The 15556-nt window shown below is 35.3% G+C and overlaps 1 protein-coding gene across 2 annotated transcripts in view; it reads left to right on the top strand.

Annotated features, from left to right (window-relative positions):
- lrrk2 (leucine-rich repeat kinase 2) overlaps positions 1-13429 on the top strand; it is a 47988-nt gene extending 34559 nt beyond the window's left edge. Inside the window, exons 38-52 of one of the 2 annotated variants that reach the window (XM_028448838.1) lie at positions 40-186; positions 1637-1749; positions 1868-2058; positions 2812-2972; positions 3177-3347; positions 3952-4052; positions 4212-4418; positions 5618-5811; positions 7353-7425; positions 7506-7696; positions 7864-8016; positions 9153-9343; positions 11332-11400; positions 11522-11648; positions 13056-13429. In XM_028448838.1, the coding sequence (XP_028304639.1) occupies positions 40-186; positions 1637-1749; positions 1868-2058; positions 2812-2972; positions 3177-3347; positions 3952-4052; positions 4212-4418; positions 5618-5811; positions 7353-7425; positions 7506-7696; positions 7864-8016; positions 9153-9343; positions 11332-11400; positions 11522-11646 (2087 nt within the window). In that variant the 3' untranslated portion in view covers positions 11647-11648; positions 13056-13429. Of the gene's footprint in view, positions 1-39; positions 187-1636; positions 1750-1867; positions 2059-2811; positions 2973-3176; positions 3348-3951; positions 4053-4211; positions 4419-5617; positions 5812-7352; positions 7426-7505; positions 7697-7863; positions 8017-9152; positions 9344-11331; positions 11401-11521; positions 11649-12581; positions 12997-13055 lie in introns of those variants that run through there. The other variant, XM_028448839.1, reaches the window with a different exon arrangement.
- Positions 13430-15556: the final 2127 nt, after the last annotated feature.

Here is a 15556-nt window from a genome sequence, read left to right as displayed (position 1 = left end):
TCACACTGTACTAGTTACTTATTTTAATGTCCATCACAGATTTCCTGCTGACAAACCCGGAAAATTCGCGCTGCACGCTCCCCATCTCCCAGATCGCCCCTGACCTGCTGCTGCATGATCAGCCTGCAGGAACTATATTAGACAGTGAGGAGCTGGTGGTCGATCAGTCCAAAGAAAACAGACTAGGTACAGTTATTTTACTACACATATACAGTATATAGTCTCTGACTTAATAACAGGTTCTTTTTAAAGGTTTCGACACTAAAAATCATGTGAATGCTTAATTCAAGAACACATCCTAAATAGTGTCTCCATGAAATATTTAACAATATTATGTCCATCTTAACGTTAAATTTTACGGTTACTTTCGGGGCATGACCATATATGGGTTCTGACGTAGAGAACGGACAATGCGAGGCTTTCCTTCAGCTTCACTGCAGAGTTACAACACCTACAGAGTTACAGTAGATAGCACCATAACCATAGTTATTCAATATGTTTGTCCATGTTTGACTTCCGCTTGTGCTCGATGATAACAAGTTTTGAACAAAAAAGTTTACCTCCATTTTTATGAAGCAGCGTTGGGTTCTGTTTTAAACGGTCTTGAGCCGATATTTTTGCAAGCAAATGCGAGTTGTTTCTATCGCACGACTCCATTGAATGCTTTCTGTATAATTCATCACTGTAACCTGACAGCTTGATTGTTGTAAATATCTGTATCATATTTGTATTATTATTATTATTAATCTTACTTTATTTTTTACTACTGTAATGTGTGTTTATCTGATCATTATTTTTTCCAGTTTTTTACTTAATTAGACACTTAATTAATGTTTATTTTTTCTTTCATCTTTGTTAAATGTTTTATTCTTTTATTTGTGATTTTTCTTAAGTGAACGTAAGGAATTCTGATTCTGATTTCTCCTGGCACTGGTTGAAAACAGGATGTGACATAGGCATTTTCTTCTTCGTAGGTTCCTTGTAAGCAAGCAGCGCAAAGCATAGACATAAGATGCATAGACGTACTGCTCTAGTGGGTGACAGTGGAAGTCATCACCACAACAATCATCCATAATAAAAGTAACTGATGTGAAACTAGTGCTGAACTTTTGCACTGCCTCCACCAGCTAACACATTAGCTAGAAGCTTCAAAAATGTAGAAAAATAATCAATTAGGTAAAGGTAGTACCGATCCATCATAAATGTATTTATTATTTACATCCATATTTTACGTTTGTCAGGATCTGGTCTTTCATTGAGGAGTTTAAATGATAAAAGGAGTCAATCACGTGCATCATGCAGTAATTTAAAAAACATTCTCCTGTTTTCATTTCACAAATGTGCCTAATTATGGCCTTTAATGGCATTAAATACTAAACATAACTTCACAGTTTGCTCGCATAGATACGATGTCTATTACCAGTTAGCTACTCACTGGTGAGTTGCTGCCACCTATTGGTGTGGAATGCATAGCAGTAAATCTGGAAGGCAAAGGAAGCTATGGAAGCCTTTAAACGTTGTTTGAATGATTGGTTTTATGTGTTTCCTAAATCATAGACTCTCTACTGTTTGTAGATGCATGTACTTAAGGTTCCTACAAAGCTGTCAAAAACATCAGTTTGTCTTTTCATTTTAGGTGATGGGGGATTTGGAACCGTTTATCGGGGGATTTATAAAAATGAAGAAGTGGCTGTGAAGATGTTCAATAGACACGCATCAGAGCTCTACGTCCACCGACTCCTCAGACAGGTACACAAAAACCTCAACAGGTAGTGAGAGATATGAAACTGTTTTATTTACATTTTCACCTAAGTTCCTGTCGATGTTTCTCCTCACGTTAAACGTCCTACCTGTGTATCTTTGTAAGGAGTTAATGGTGTTGGGTCGTCTTCGTCATCCCAGCCTGGTGGGCTTGCTTGCAGCCGGCTCACTTCCTCAAGTCCTGGTGATGGAGCTGGCTCTGCGAGGTTCCTTAGATGCACTTTTTGAACATGAAAATGGAAGTCTCAACCAGAAACTGCAGCACAGGATCGCACTGCAGGTCGCAGATGGACTCAGGTATACGTGGAAAATCTGACTGTATAGCTCTTCATTTTATTAAGCTTTTGGTTTGAACGCCAGTGATTATTGTCCAACTTCTAATCTCATTTAAATCCCTGAGTTTTGGGAACAATATTCTTGACTGTATTTCCAGCTAAAATGAAGAGGGTAAACGCTGTTTAGTTTCATATAGTTAATTAATGAAATGACTGTCTTAATGGCTTTAAAATCATGCAAAAACTACTTAATTTTTTTATTTATTTATTTTTTTTTTTTTATAGATGTGCATATACCATATTTTGTATATTGGTAATACATTAAACACATTTTATATTATATACAAGACTCGTGCAGGAACTCTTTAAGTTAATTTCCACTACAAAGATCTAAAATATTTAAGTTAAAACATTGATAGAATAGATGGTTTCCTTGGTATCGAGGGCTATAAACGGCAGTAAATTGTGTTTAAATAATGAGAGGATTATGATCATTTTTTTCTCTGCTGTAACTGATCCATGGATCCACAAGGTTTGAGAACTTTTGCTGTAAGTAACAAATGTTATTGTGCAGCATCACATTGTGGAGATTAGGTTCAACTGTTTGTCTCTTCTCAAGGACTAAGATCTTGTCCAGGATGTGCCCCGCCCTCTAAGGAGTTGTTAAACTGGGATAGATTCCAACACAGTATAACAAGTGTTCAGGGTCAGAGACACAAGTATCAGTAAAGGAGGAAACAAGATAACTAACCCATATGAATCTTTTTGGACTCAGGTACCTTCACTCAGTCATGGTTATTTATCGAGACCTGAAGCCACACAACGTTCTCCTCTTTAACCTGAAGACTGATTCAGAGATTATCGCCAAAATCACAGACTACGGGATCTCCCAGTACTGCTGCAGCATGGGTGTGAGGAGCTCTGAGGGAACACCAGGTCAGATACTTCCCTAACCTTCCTTGCCTCCTCAGATCCAGGTAACAGAGTTATCAGGATGGGAGCTTAGTATAAAGACTCTGATTGGTTGAATATATTTGAGTTCTTCTTGATCTTTCTAAAAGCATCAGTGGTGCTGACCTTTCTCATCAGTTATGTCATTATATTTCCCTACTTTACGGTTCCTTTCCTCGTACCTCACAGGTTTTCGAGCACCAGAGGTTGCTCGAGGTAATGTGATCTACAACCAGCAGGCTGATGTGTTTTCCTTTGGTCTGCTGCTCTATGACCTTCTGACCTGTGGTGAACGTATCTCTGATGGTATGAAGTTCCCCAGTGAGTTTGATGAGATCGCAGTGCAGGGAAAACTACCAGGTAATTAAAATTATTTGAAGTATTTACTCTAAGCATATGATTAATACTGGTTTACAAGGCAATAATGGATTTAGGCTGATCTTTTGTATTGCTCGTCTAATAATTATAAAAAACTGATTGCTGCTTTGAAACACTATCAAGACTTCCACGATGCTGAGATGTGACTTAGAATTAGACCAAAAATAACGATGTATCTTATCTTATACCTGATGTTGTCATCGTCACAGGGAAACCCTGAAAAGTCTAAATTGATAAAACATTTGATCCATTCCTCCATGCATTTTTTCCTATATAATGATAGTAATGATTGGATTTATATAGACTCAAAGCGCTTCACAGAAAATATTATTCATCCATACCAGTGGTGGTAAGCTTCATTGTAGCCACAGCTGCCCTGGGGTATACTGACAGAAGTGTATCTGCCCATCACCAACATTAATGCACAATTCATACTCATTCATACCTTTCTTTATTTGCTTTAAAGGGAGCGATGCTGGATTTTTAATTCAGTATGGTCACATGATCTCATTAAATCACTGAAATGCTATAGTTTGATAGATTCCCCATAAATAACTAACTTAATGTTTCTACTGTCCATGTGTAGATCCTGTGAAACACTATGGTTGCTCACCTTGGGCAGGTTTTCAGAGGCTGATGAAGGAGTGTCTGAGGGAAAGCCCACAACATCGACCAACCTCTGCTCAGGTACCAGCAAGTAACCACACAGTGGGGGTCATCACCTAATGTCCCCCTGAATGGTTCCTCCTTTAGAATATGTGTCTAAATATAGAGCCCAGTATAACACATTCTCTCAGTAGTTGTTGTTTTCATGATTGTTTGTGTGAACGTCTGTTACCTGTGCAGGTGTACGAGCGGTTGAGTTCAGGTGAGATGTTGTGTTTAATGAGAGAGCTGCTGATTCCTCGGCCCCGTAAGGCTGAGTGTTTTACTGTCAGCTCCTGCACTGACTCCTCCCCTATTCCCACGGCCTGGCTGGGGGGGGGCAGCAGCACCCAGAGAGTTGGTTCTATTACTGCTGTGGACCTCGACACCAACACATTCACAACAGAGGTACGGACACGCCCACTCATTGCAGGTTTCAGGTTTCTGTGCCCTAGTTTACACTATCATGTAAAACTGATTTATACGACGGCATATTAGAGCCACAAGTTGTAATTTATGAGAATAACATTGAAATACTGTACATCTTGTCTGCATTTAGTGAGATTATATTTTTCTTTAGGTTTCACACATGATGAAATACTAAGACTTTGAACCATCACCACCAAACTGTTTAAACACTGTTAACTTTAAACCTCTGTGCAGACGATTGTGTTTGTTCTGATTTAGAGCAAAAAGCCTCTTTATTGGAGGAGGAGCTACAGGAAGTGGTCGATTTAAGGGCTATCGGTGTTAGTTGTATTCACTTTAACAGGAAATTATGAGCGCTATACCATTAGGAGTTTTTTAAGATATGGCTTTATTCTCATAACATTACGACTCTATTCTCAAAATATTGTGACTTTATTCTCATAAAATACCGACTTTGTTCTCGAAATATTACGACTTTAATCTCGTAGTGCCCAGATTTATTTAAATTTTAATCTCGTTCTAATATAAGCAGTTTGTAAAGCAATAAATGCCAGATGTCAGTTCCTGTGGGATCAATTCAATATTTCTTGATTTTGTGAAGAAAATGTCTGTAATTTAGGGCAAATTTGTTGGGATATTTAAGAGAAATTTCAAGATTTAGAGTTCTTTTGACAATTTGTGATTTTAGTCATATGTTAAATATGGAAAATAGTGAATAATCTCGAGTTTCAATGAATTTATACATTTGGAGGAAGATATCTACAGTTGAATTATTTGGTAATTATAATAATAACACAGTGATTAATGCTTTCGCTCTGATTTTTGCTTGTTTTCTGTGAGCTGATGTGAATGTTCTAAAGACCAGATTTGTCCCCTGGGCCTTGATGTTAATCAAACGTGTCTGAAAGGAATGAACAAACCTCAAGTTTGAAATGAATGTTTTATGAGTGTCTGCTGCTCTAAAAGTGCTGGTCCTTAATTATTCTAGAACTTAGAAACTGGATAAAAAAGTGTGGATCGGGTTCAGATTTTAGGACTTTAAAGATGACATATTTTTAAACATCTATAAGTCTGTTTGACTCTTTGTTTTATCATTTGATTTCATTATCTTTTCATATTGTGAGCCTCACACCATCATTTACGCTTACTCATGACATTTTCTCTCTGCGTGTCAACAGGAAGTGGACTGCAGCCCTGTGCTTTGCCTCGTGACGGTCCAACTTCCAGGTGAGTGTTGTGATTGGCTGGTGGCGGGAACGCAGTCCGGCAGCTTGGTCGTCATCAGCACGCAAAACGCGTCGACTCGGCACAACCTGCAGAGCGTCACGGATGCTGTAACCTCACTGTACTTCCATGTTCATCCTCGTCGCACGTGAGCAGCGTTACATTACTACACTGTTTAATTATTACTAATTAATAATATATCCCTTTGATTAGAGTGGGCCGATATCCAGACATGAAAGTAATGGATTACACCTACTCATGTTACTGTAATTCAGTTGCTTTTATGGCTACTTGTACTTTTTTGAGTATTTTTCTAAATCAGTAATTTTACTTAATAATTAGTTATATTTCTACACCCAACCGTTACTGAGTAAATTATTTATTTTTGTTTTTTAAAATGATCAACAGACATTGTGAAACTACAAAAAATGAAATGATCAGACAACAATTAAATGCATCACATCATAGCCGACCAATCAGATTAAACATAATGTATCACATCATAGCCGACCAATCAGATTAAACATAATGCATCACATCATAGCCGACCAATCAGATTAAACATAATGCATCACATCATAGCCGACCAATCAGATTAAACATAATGTATCACATCATAGCCGACCAATCAGATTAAACCTAATGCATCACATCATAGCCGACCAATCAGATTAAACATAATGCATCACATCATAGCCGACCAATCAGATTAAACATAATGCATCACATCATAGCCGACCAATCAGATTAAACATAATGCATCACATCATAGCCGACCAATCAGATTAAACATAATGCATCACATCATAGCCGACCAATCAGATTAAACATAATGCATCACATCATAGCCGACCAATCAGATTAAACATAATGCATCACATCATAGCCGACCAATCAGATTAAACATAATGCATCACATCATAGCCGACCAATCAGATTAAACATAATGCATGGCACCAAAAACAGCATTGAACGTAGGTTATTTTCATAAATGTTGCTATTAGAGACTGAGAATTTTTCAATTTTGAATTGAATTCTTGGTGTTATTTTATTTAAGAAATAATTTTACTGTATATATAAAAAAAATAATAATTAAGAAATACATTTCATAGGTTTTTAACACCTTAACAAAACACATACACTTGGCTCATAAATACATTATTTTAAACATTTAAAGTCAGACAGGCTCAGGATATACATCATGCATCAGTAAAGAAAGAGATAGTTAGTGAATACAAAAATAGTAAAAAATAAAACAAAAATAAAAAAATAACGTTAACATTTTGTGTCTATAACACAAAGCTTATTATAAGAATAGTAAAAACATTTAGTTCAATATACTGTATGTCAGAAAGGGTTCTCATGTTCTGCAGAACAGAATTACACATGTTGACAAAGCTTTTATTTTACACAGATGCCTTTGTGAAAATAAAATTGTGTCTTTTCCTTTTTAAGATTATACATGAGATTTATTATTAAAAATAAACGTGGGGGGTGAAAGTAACTTTTACTTTGAGTATTATTTAATTGAGCTACTTTTTACTTGTACTTGAGTATTATTACAATAAAGTAACAGTATTTCTACATTAGTACTCGATAAATCTCTGCTCATATCTAGTGTTTGTTTGTATAAGTTTTATGATATTAACTTTATGGACAAACATAACGAACTTCATGATATTTTTGCAGCCAAAGGAAGAATTACCTCCTGGTTGGAGCTGCAGATGGAATCCTCAGTGTTTATGAGGATTCTGTGATGATGGTAAATAACGTGTTAACACTGTGACTCTGTTAATGCTCAATGCATGAGCCTCTGATCATCTGTGTTTTTGCTCTTTCCAGCAGGAGAACGGTCAGCCAGTCAGAACTCTCCATCTGGGCAGCGTTAACACCCCCATGGTGTGTTTGGGCCAATCAGTGCATCCGCAGGACAACAGGGCCGTGTGGGCTGCCTGTGAGACCAGAATCCTCTCCTTCAGCGCTGATTACAGCGTCTCCAAAGTCATCGACACCAGAACAAACATCGTTTTACAGTAAGTGTGCATGAAAAATCATTTTACAGTAAGTGTGCATGAAAAATCATTTTACAATAAGTGTGCATGAAAAACTGATTCCTAACCCTATGATAAAAGTGTTAATTCATGGATTCTCCACACAGTTTTACTCCAGCGTGCGTGTTGCGTGTGTGCGTGTGTTACAGGCAGCAGCACTCGCTGCATGGAGAGGCGAGTATTTCTCGCATGATTGTGGATAAATATGTGTACCTGAGTAAAAATGGGGCGTCTGCTGTGGAAGTGTGGGACAAGAGGAGCGAGAGGATGGTGGAGTGTATCGACTGTGCTCTGATTATCAGGTTGGTACTGTACATATAACGCTGCAGTTTCATCCATTCACACATCTGGTCACAGAGGTTTAGTTTATTTGTACATGTTTAATTTATAGAATAGAATAAATTCATGCATCAGCTTAAATAAATATAATAACAACCAATAAACACATCCGTTAATCATTTGTTTATTAAACACAGAGAAGAAAAACTGAAGATTTAAAGAAAGAAAAAGTTACATTTCATAGATTTCACCAATGATCAGAGATTTTTTATTTATTTTGAAACTGATCCAGAATCAGTTTATTGCTGCAGATCTTCCATTATGTCATTTTAACCTTTAGTTAAAACATCTGTAAAGTGCTTTTGATGTAATCCTGCTGACAGACAAACTAACACATAAATAAATACCTGTAAAAATATTAGCTTTAGTAGAGGTAATAAAATCATTAAAATGTTCGAGAACCTAGGTTCCCAAAGTGGGGTACGGAAGTTTTCATATGGGGTACCAGTACTATTGCTTGGCTAAAGCTAAGCTAATTCTAGCAAATGTTAATGCTAATATTAGACTAATGCTAATATTAGACTAATGCTAATATTAGACTAATGCTATGCTGATGATAATGCTAATGCCAGTGCTCGAAATATTAATGTTAATGCTAAGCAAATGCTAATGTTAACTAATGCTAATGTTCAATAGCACCAGCATCCTCACTTTTCTTCAGGAAATGTAATTATTCTATTTATATATTTTTCCTCAACAGGAAAATTCAGAGACAGTTTTCACTGTAGGGCTACACGATATATCACATTACATGATAATGTTTTTTAAGTGTGCAGGAGTAGGGGGGTACATGGAAGAGGTACGGGATTATGAAAAGTTTGGGAACCCCTGATATAGAATACACTAATAGATTATTGTAAATAATGTTAGAATGAAAAATAAAACGATAAAACTTTAATAAAACAATAAAAGGCAGCTGAAATTATAAAATAGATTAACATAACATTTCTAATATCCTTTAAGGAAAATGTATTTCAAACCTAAAATTAATAAAGAACTGGTTTTGAGTTTGTGTTTATGAACGATGAGGTTCTCTGATGTTCTCCTGTACTCAGACGATGCAGTGGTGTTTGTTTCAAACGTTCCTCTGGATTCACAGAAACCACTCCGTCAGCAGTGGGCGGGACCCAGAGTTAGCAGTCAAAGCCCTGCTGGTGCAGAGCGGCTCAGTGCTGTGGGTGGGTACCAGAGGGGGTCACCTCCTGCTGGTGGAGCTCTCCAAACATCAGACGCTGCAGGTGTTGAGACCTCACTGTGACTCTGTCCGCTGCATTTCCTCAGCGTTCATAAGTAAGTTTATCTGTGAGAGGAGCGTTCATACTGTATTACATCATCTCATTTCTATCTGCTTGGTTTAAGAAAAGAAATGACAAAACAACAGAAATAAATACACGTCAACAGATTCATATGGGTTATTTATATGGGTTTTTATTTCAAAGAAAATAATGTAGCTAAACTAAAGTCTAGGTTTATGGCCCAGGGGCCACATGCACCCCAAAACCAGCCCAAAAAATTTCATTCAAGAAGTTGAAATGAATACGAAGTCAATGTAATATAGAAAATAACTAAAAACTCACAGAATTATTCCAAAATGACTGATAAATCAACAAAAGTACACAAATAATAACAAAAATCCACAAAGATTTCAAAGAGGCACAAAATAAATAACAAAACAACAAAATACACACAAAACAACTACTACTACTACTTTTCTGACTATAAGTCACACTTATAATCCTTTAATTTTCTCAAAAATCGACAGTGCGCCTTATAATCTGGTGCGCCTCATGTATGAAATTAATATGTCAAAATGTTTTAGTACAACTTTGGTAAACTATGAAGCTGCACTGCTTGATGGATTTTTGGCACTTTAGGGCTACTGTAGTCAGAGTGATGTGTACCTGTACTGTGCTTCAACATACTGAACTGAATAAGTGAGTGTAATGTTCTGTATTTTATGTGTTAAACCTGAACAATGTTGAGAGTTATTGTTAATGAGTTGAATAAAGTCTGACTATTTTGTTTCGCTTAATGCGTCTTAATATTAATAATAATAATAATAATAATAATAATAATCACAAACCAGTGCGCCTCATGTATGAAAATAGACCCAGTCAGACCCATTCATTGATAGTGTGCCTTATAATCCGGTGCACCTTATAGTCTGCAAAATACGGTTCAACTTTATTTATATAGCACAAATTACAACAAACAAAATCATACTTAAGTACTCAGAATGACTTCATATACACATAAAACAATAACTCACAAAATGACTCCTAAGATACACGTCAATAAAATAGAATTACACAAATTCAGAGAAAAATGCTCAAATTGAAAATAAAAACACACAAAATGAACACACAAAATAACACAATAATAATTCTCAAAAATCTCACCAAACACCCCCACAAAATGACTCTAAAAACACACAAAATAAAAACCAAAAACATATGACAGAAAAGAATACAAAATGGTTTATAAAACTATTATTTTCAAGACTTGCAAAACAACAAAAAACTCAACAAATCATCCAGAAAAATACACACAATTTCTCTAAAAATTCAGAACAACATGACAATAAATAAAGAGCAAACATTTTGTTTATTTCTTGTATTAATGCTCATATTGATCATTATTCTACTGCTGACGTGAACGTAGAACATGCGGACGTTGGATCAGATAATCATATTTTTGTGGCCTCCACTGTAATAAAAGTGGCGTAACGAACATATGTATGTTCAATCTGACATTAAATGTTTGTTAAATAACACTGTACCATAAAATAACATTATTATAGATTCACTGAAACTCTTCATATTTTAACATGTAAAACACTCACCCAAACGTATTCTAACCAATCACATCATAGTAAGTTTGTACGTTATTTTGATTTTGAAAGTTGTCTGATATTTATATCACATTAAATGTCTTAGTTTGAACCTTAAAGCTTTTTATGAGTGCTTTCTACTATACAGTTTAACAAAAAACAAAAGGAAAACACATGTTTATTATATTCTCTATTTAACTATAAAAAAAATTAGCAATCTATTCAAATGCTATATTTTATTTGTTATTTTATAAAACAATGTATATAATTCTCATTTGTCTGTTGGTCTGAAGAAAATAGAATTACAATAAAGAATATATTAACAGAATGTATTTTAAAAGTGTGTTTAGAGATACTACTGTATATACTGTACATCATGGTTAGTTAGAAATAGTGAAACTGTTTGTCTGCACAGGGAGCGACTCACCTGTGTTTATTTTTCACACAGAAACCTTCAACTGGAAGAACGTGGTGCTGCTTCTGGGTCGTAGAACTTCACTAGACAAACATCAGGACGGTGAGCTGTGACACACGGGGGCGTCGGACTGTGGGTGGGGGGTGGGGGGGGAGGGTGACCCAGCAGTGTGTGTGTGTGTGTGTGTGTGTGAAAACAAATGTCTGTGTGCGTCTGTGTTCAGACGAGCAGTCAGTGCTGATGGTGTGGAGCAGTGCGCTCCCTGTGGAGGTGAAGGAGATGAGAAAACACTGTGAGAAGAGAGAGCAGATCTCCACTAGGATGAGAGAACAGCTACAACACGTCTGAAGGTCAGATGATTCTCTACATGAGGTTCACAGATCACTGGAAACAGAAAGACATAACGATAGGACCCCCACTCACTTTCATTGGTTAGAATCTAAACTGATGGATTAAAACACACGTTCTAATCCCAACAAATACTGAACTTCTGTTTTAGTAAAATCACATTTTAATTTATAAGACCTAAAATATGTTCTAAGTTAGTGAGATAAACACAGAAAGAAAGAAATAATGATTTCCTCATTCTGATAGAAATGTGACATGACATCATTTAAAAGGTCCATCAACCCCAGCCATGGGTAACTTTTATTATTATATATTTTATATAATACCATATATATTATTATATATTACTGTGATTGTGTGATCTGAGTTCTAGATTTTATTTTAATTTTTATTAAGATTCACACACACACACACACACACACACACACACACACACATTATTGTCTGAAAAGAAAACAGGTTTTTTCTCATTTTGTGTGTTTTTCTGTCATTTTTTTGACATTTTGTGTGTTTTTTCTCAATTTGTGTAATTGTTTTGTGGCCGCACAAATTCAGACCAAGGGTCTTATGTGACTTTTGTGAACCATTGGTTCCTATTTCACTAACTTAAAGTCTGTGTAAAACAAATTCTGTCATTTCCTTAAAACATGTAAAAAGCCATTCAACCATTTATAATGTAATTATGAAGCTAAGATTCATAAACTATTTCATATTTCTGTGTCCAGGATTTAATGGGCGGGTCAGAAATCATAGCCACGTTACGTAGCGGAGCCCTCATTAGCATAAACCTGACCCTGCTGCTGAAGCACACTAAACTTCCACGGCCTCCAGCGGGCACAGTACGGCCCCTAGCTGAAAACAAACCACATGTTGGGACTCACAGTTTCTATGAAATGAGCACTTTTTTACACCACGATTGTGTGTTTTGCCTCTAGCGGACACAGTTCTGACTCTACCCAGGGTAGATGAACAGTTTCAGACTTGGGCGGAGCTAACCTTTCTGCTGACACATCGTTTGGCGTGAGCCGACCACTTTAGGAAAACCAATGAGAGAAGCACTATTGATGCTGGAGCGTCTTTCACACTGCTCTCTCCCATAGACACAGTAAGGAGGTGTGGGCGTGGTTCCAGCACCTCTAACTGACACGCCCCCACAGCAGAGAGAAGTGCTTGTTTTTCCATGATTTTGAGAAATAATTTTATATACTTAGTGAATTATTTCATCTTTCAAATGTGTCTCAGTGTAAATGACACATGTTTCTGTGGTGAGACAAACTCATCATACATTTATTTCTGCTTTACATCAACTTTAACTTTGAATTTGAACCCACATAATGAATCTACTGTTATAAACTGTTAATGTTGGATCTGCATTTAGTTCAACATGTTTTCTTTCTTTGATTTTCTAGAACTAATGCACTGAACCAGAATGAGCCTCCATTGAAGAGCAGAGCGCTCCACAATGAATCAATCACAACCATCAACATGATCAATATCTCCAACTACTTAGTTTATAGTGTTTTAACTGCTGAAGACAATCTTTGAAATAGTTTATGATGACAGATATATTAATGTTTTACTGAGGACGAGCCATAAAAACCAAAGATCATTCACTGTTGATAATTTATGTTTACGTGTGTGTTTGTCTTTGTGTTATTGATATTTTTGTTATGTAAAGTCACTTTGTAAAACTGAACCAGGCGACAAACATTTTTTACACTTTTGTTTTTTTTTAAAAAGCAGAAAGTTTGTCTTTATTAAAAAGAAGACGTTTCTCACACAATTTGGGAGTGATTTTATTTTTTACTTTAATAAAGGTTTTAAAGGTGGTGTCAAACTGTATTCTCATAATTCATCATTAATTACAATTATGGCATAATTATAATTGTAATTTAAAACATCTGTTGCCCTCATAACCTTAATTAAATTGTAATTGAGTTTAGATAATTGGCTTTGTAATTGTAATTGCCTTGAAATTTGTAATGAAATTGTCAATTATAATTTACCACTAAACTGGGGATCTATGTTACAGTTCTACACATATGTAGTTAATAATTATGAAAATATGTTTCGTATCAAGCTTTCTCACATTTTATCATTTAAAAAAAATGTAATCTATGGGTTTAGTGACACAAAACAGACTCAGACGTCCACACCATAAATATTAAAACCTATATTTTCATTGATTATGAAGCCTAACAAGGTAATCAATAGATAGGAAATAAATTAAATGATAGATATTAGTTTTTAGTGTATTTTACAGCTGATTTAGGACCTGTTAGCATTAGAGATGCTAACAGAAAGCTAACACAAGAGGAAGGATAACTTTAATTAGGTTATTTATTTTATACTCAGTAATTATGATTAATTGTAATTGACTTTCTGAGGACAAAACAATAATTATAAATGGAAAAAATGCTGGTCACTGTAATCTTAACTGAATTGTAATTGTACATGGTTAATTGAAAATGTAATTGATTCCAACCCTAAATAAGCAGCTTAAGAAAATCTGTGACTACGTTAAACTATTTTCTCAAACGACGTTTTATCTCGATTCATTGCAAACAATATTTTTTTTAAGTGAAAATCACACGTGTGCGTTGGTCGATGAAAACTCAGTCACGTGACTTCCAGAGCTCTCATCTTCCCATAATGCATCATTCTTTAAGGTTTAATTTAATTTTCTTGGCTTTAATATTAATTTCAACTTATTGAATTACAATAAATCTACATGTTTGTTCATATATTGTATAAATAAGCAATAATTTTGAAGATTAAATGTTAAAAGAAAGTTAAATCAAGATGAATTCAAAGAGAAGACATTTTGGACAGGACTGTTTGATCTTTATTGAGGGAGAAAAACATTGCATTTGAAGCCATTTCATGAAAAAACAAACAAACATATTTTTACACAGAGTCCTCGCCAACACTGACGCCACGTTAGTAAAAACAAAGAGACGAGGGTTACACATCTGACCCTAAAAACACTGTTCTGATATCCAAACTGTTAACATAAATATATTTATAATATTTATATTATATTTACAGAATACATCAAATATACACCTTCTGTTGTGTATTCTATAAACAAATATAAATGACTTAGGCACACTTTAGTCTCTAACAATCGTGGGAGCAAGTTTTCAAAGGCCTTCTGAGCAAACATGTTAGAACCCATAACAATGTGATATCGGGGGTATTTATAAAACATGTTAGAACCCATAACAATGTGATATCGGGGGTATTTATAAAACATGTTAGAACCCATAACAATGTGATATCGGGGGTATTTATAAAACATGTTAGAACCCATAACAATGTGATATCGGGGGTATTTATAAAACATGTTAGAACCCATAACAATGTGATATCGGGGGTATTTATAAAACATGTTAGAACCCATAATGTGATATCGAGGGTCACTATGCACTGCTGAAGGTAGAATAATCTGAATATCCTGTAAACAGTGTGAAAACCATCTGCTGTCTATAAGGAGATATTTCTATCCAAATTCTTCACACGATTTAAAAATCCACAAATACATCTACAATTTTAACATTTTTTAGTGAATTATTTGTAAATCTCCAGTTGCTTCACTAGTGCACGAGTAAATAGTAAATTCTGTGTTACCAACATTACTCGTAGACTTCAAAATTTTGTTACGACTAAAAACTCACTTTTTGCTTCATTAGTGACAATGTTTTTTCTTTTTTACAATTTTATTTCACTTTTATCCAAAGTACAACCTGAGCAGTTAGGGCAGAGGTTCCAAACCTTTTTTTGGGTCGTGACCCCATTTTGATACCACAAGTTTCTGTCAATCCAAATTTTCTGTTGGTACAATTAGTTTTCGCTCATATTTGTCATCATGTGTTATAAATACAGAGAAACCAGGATGAATGATTCAAAT

Source organism: Gouania willdenowi, chromosome 6, assembly GCF_900634775.1.
Source record: "Gouania willdenowi chromosome 6, fGouWil2.1, whole genome shotgun sequence".
NCBI lineage: Eukaryota > Metazoa > Chordata > Actinopteri > Blenniiformes > Gobiesocidae > Gouania > Gouania willdenowi.
Note: the sequence above shows the minus strand (reverse complement) of the source record. Positions and strands in the feature narration are given on the sequence as shown.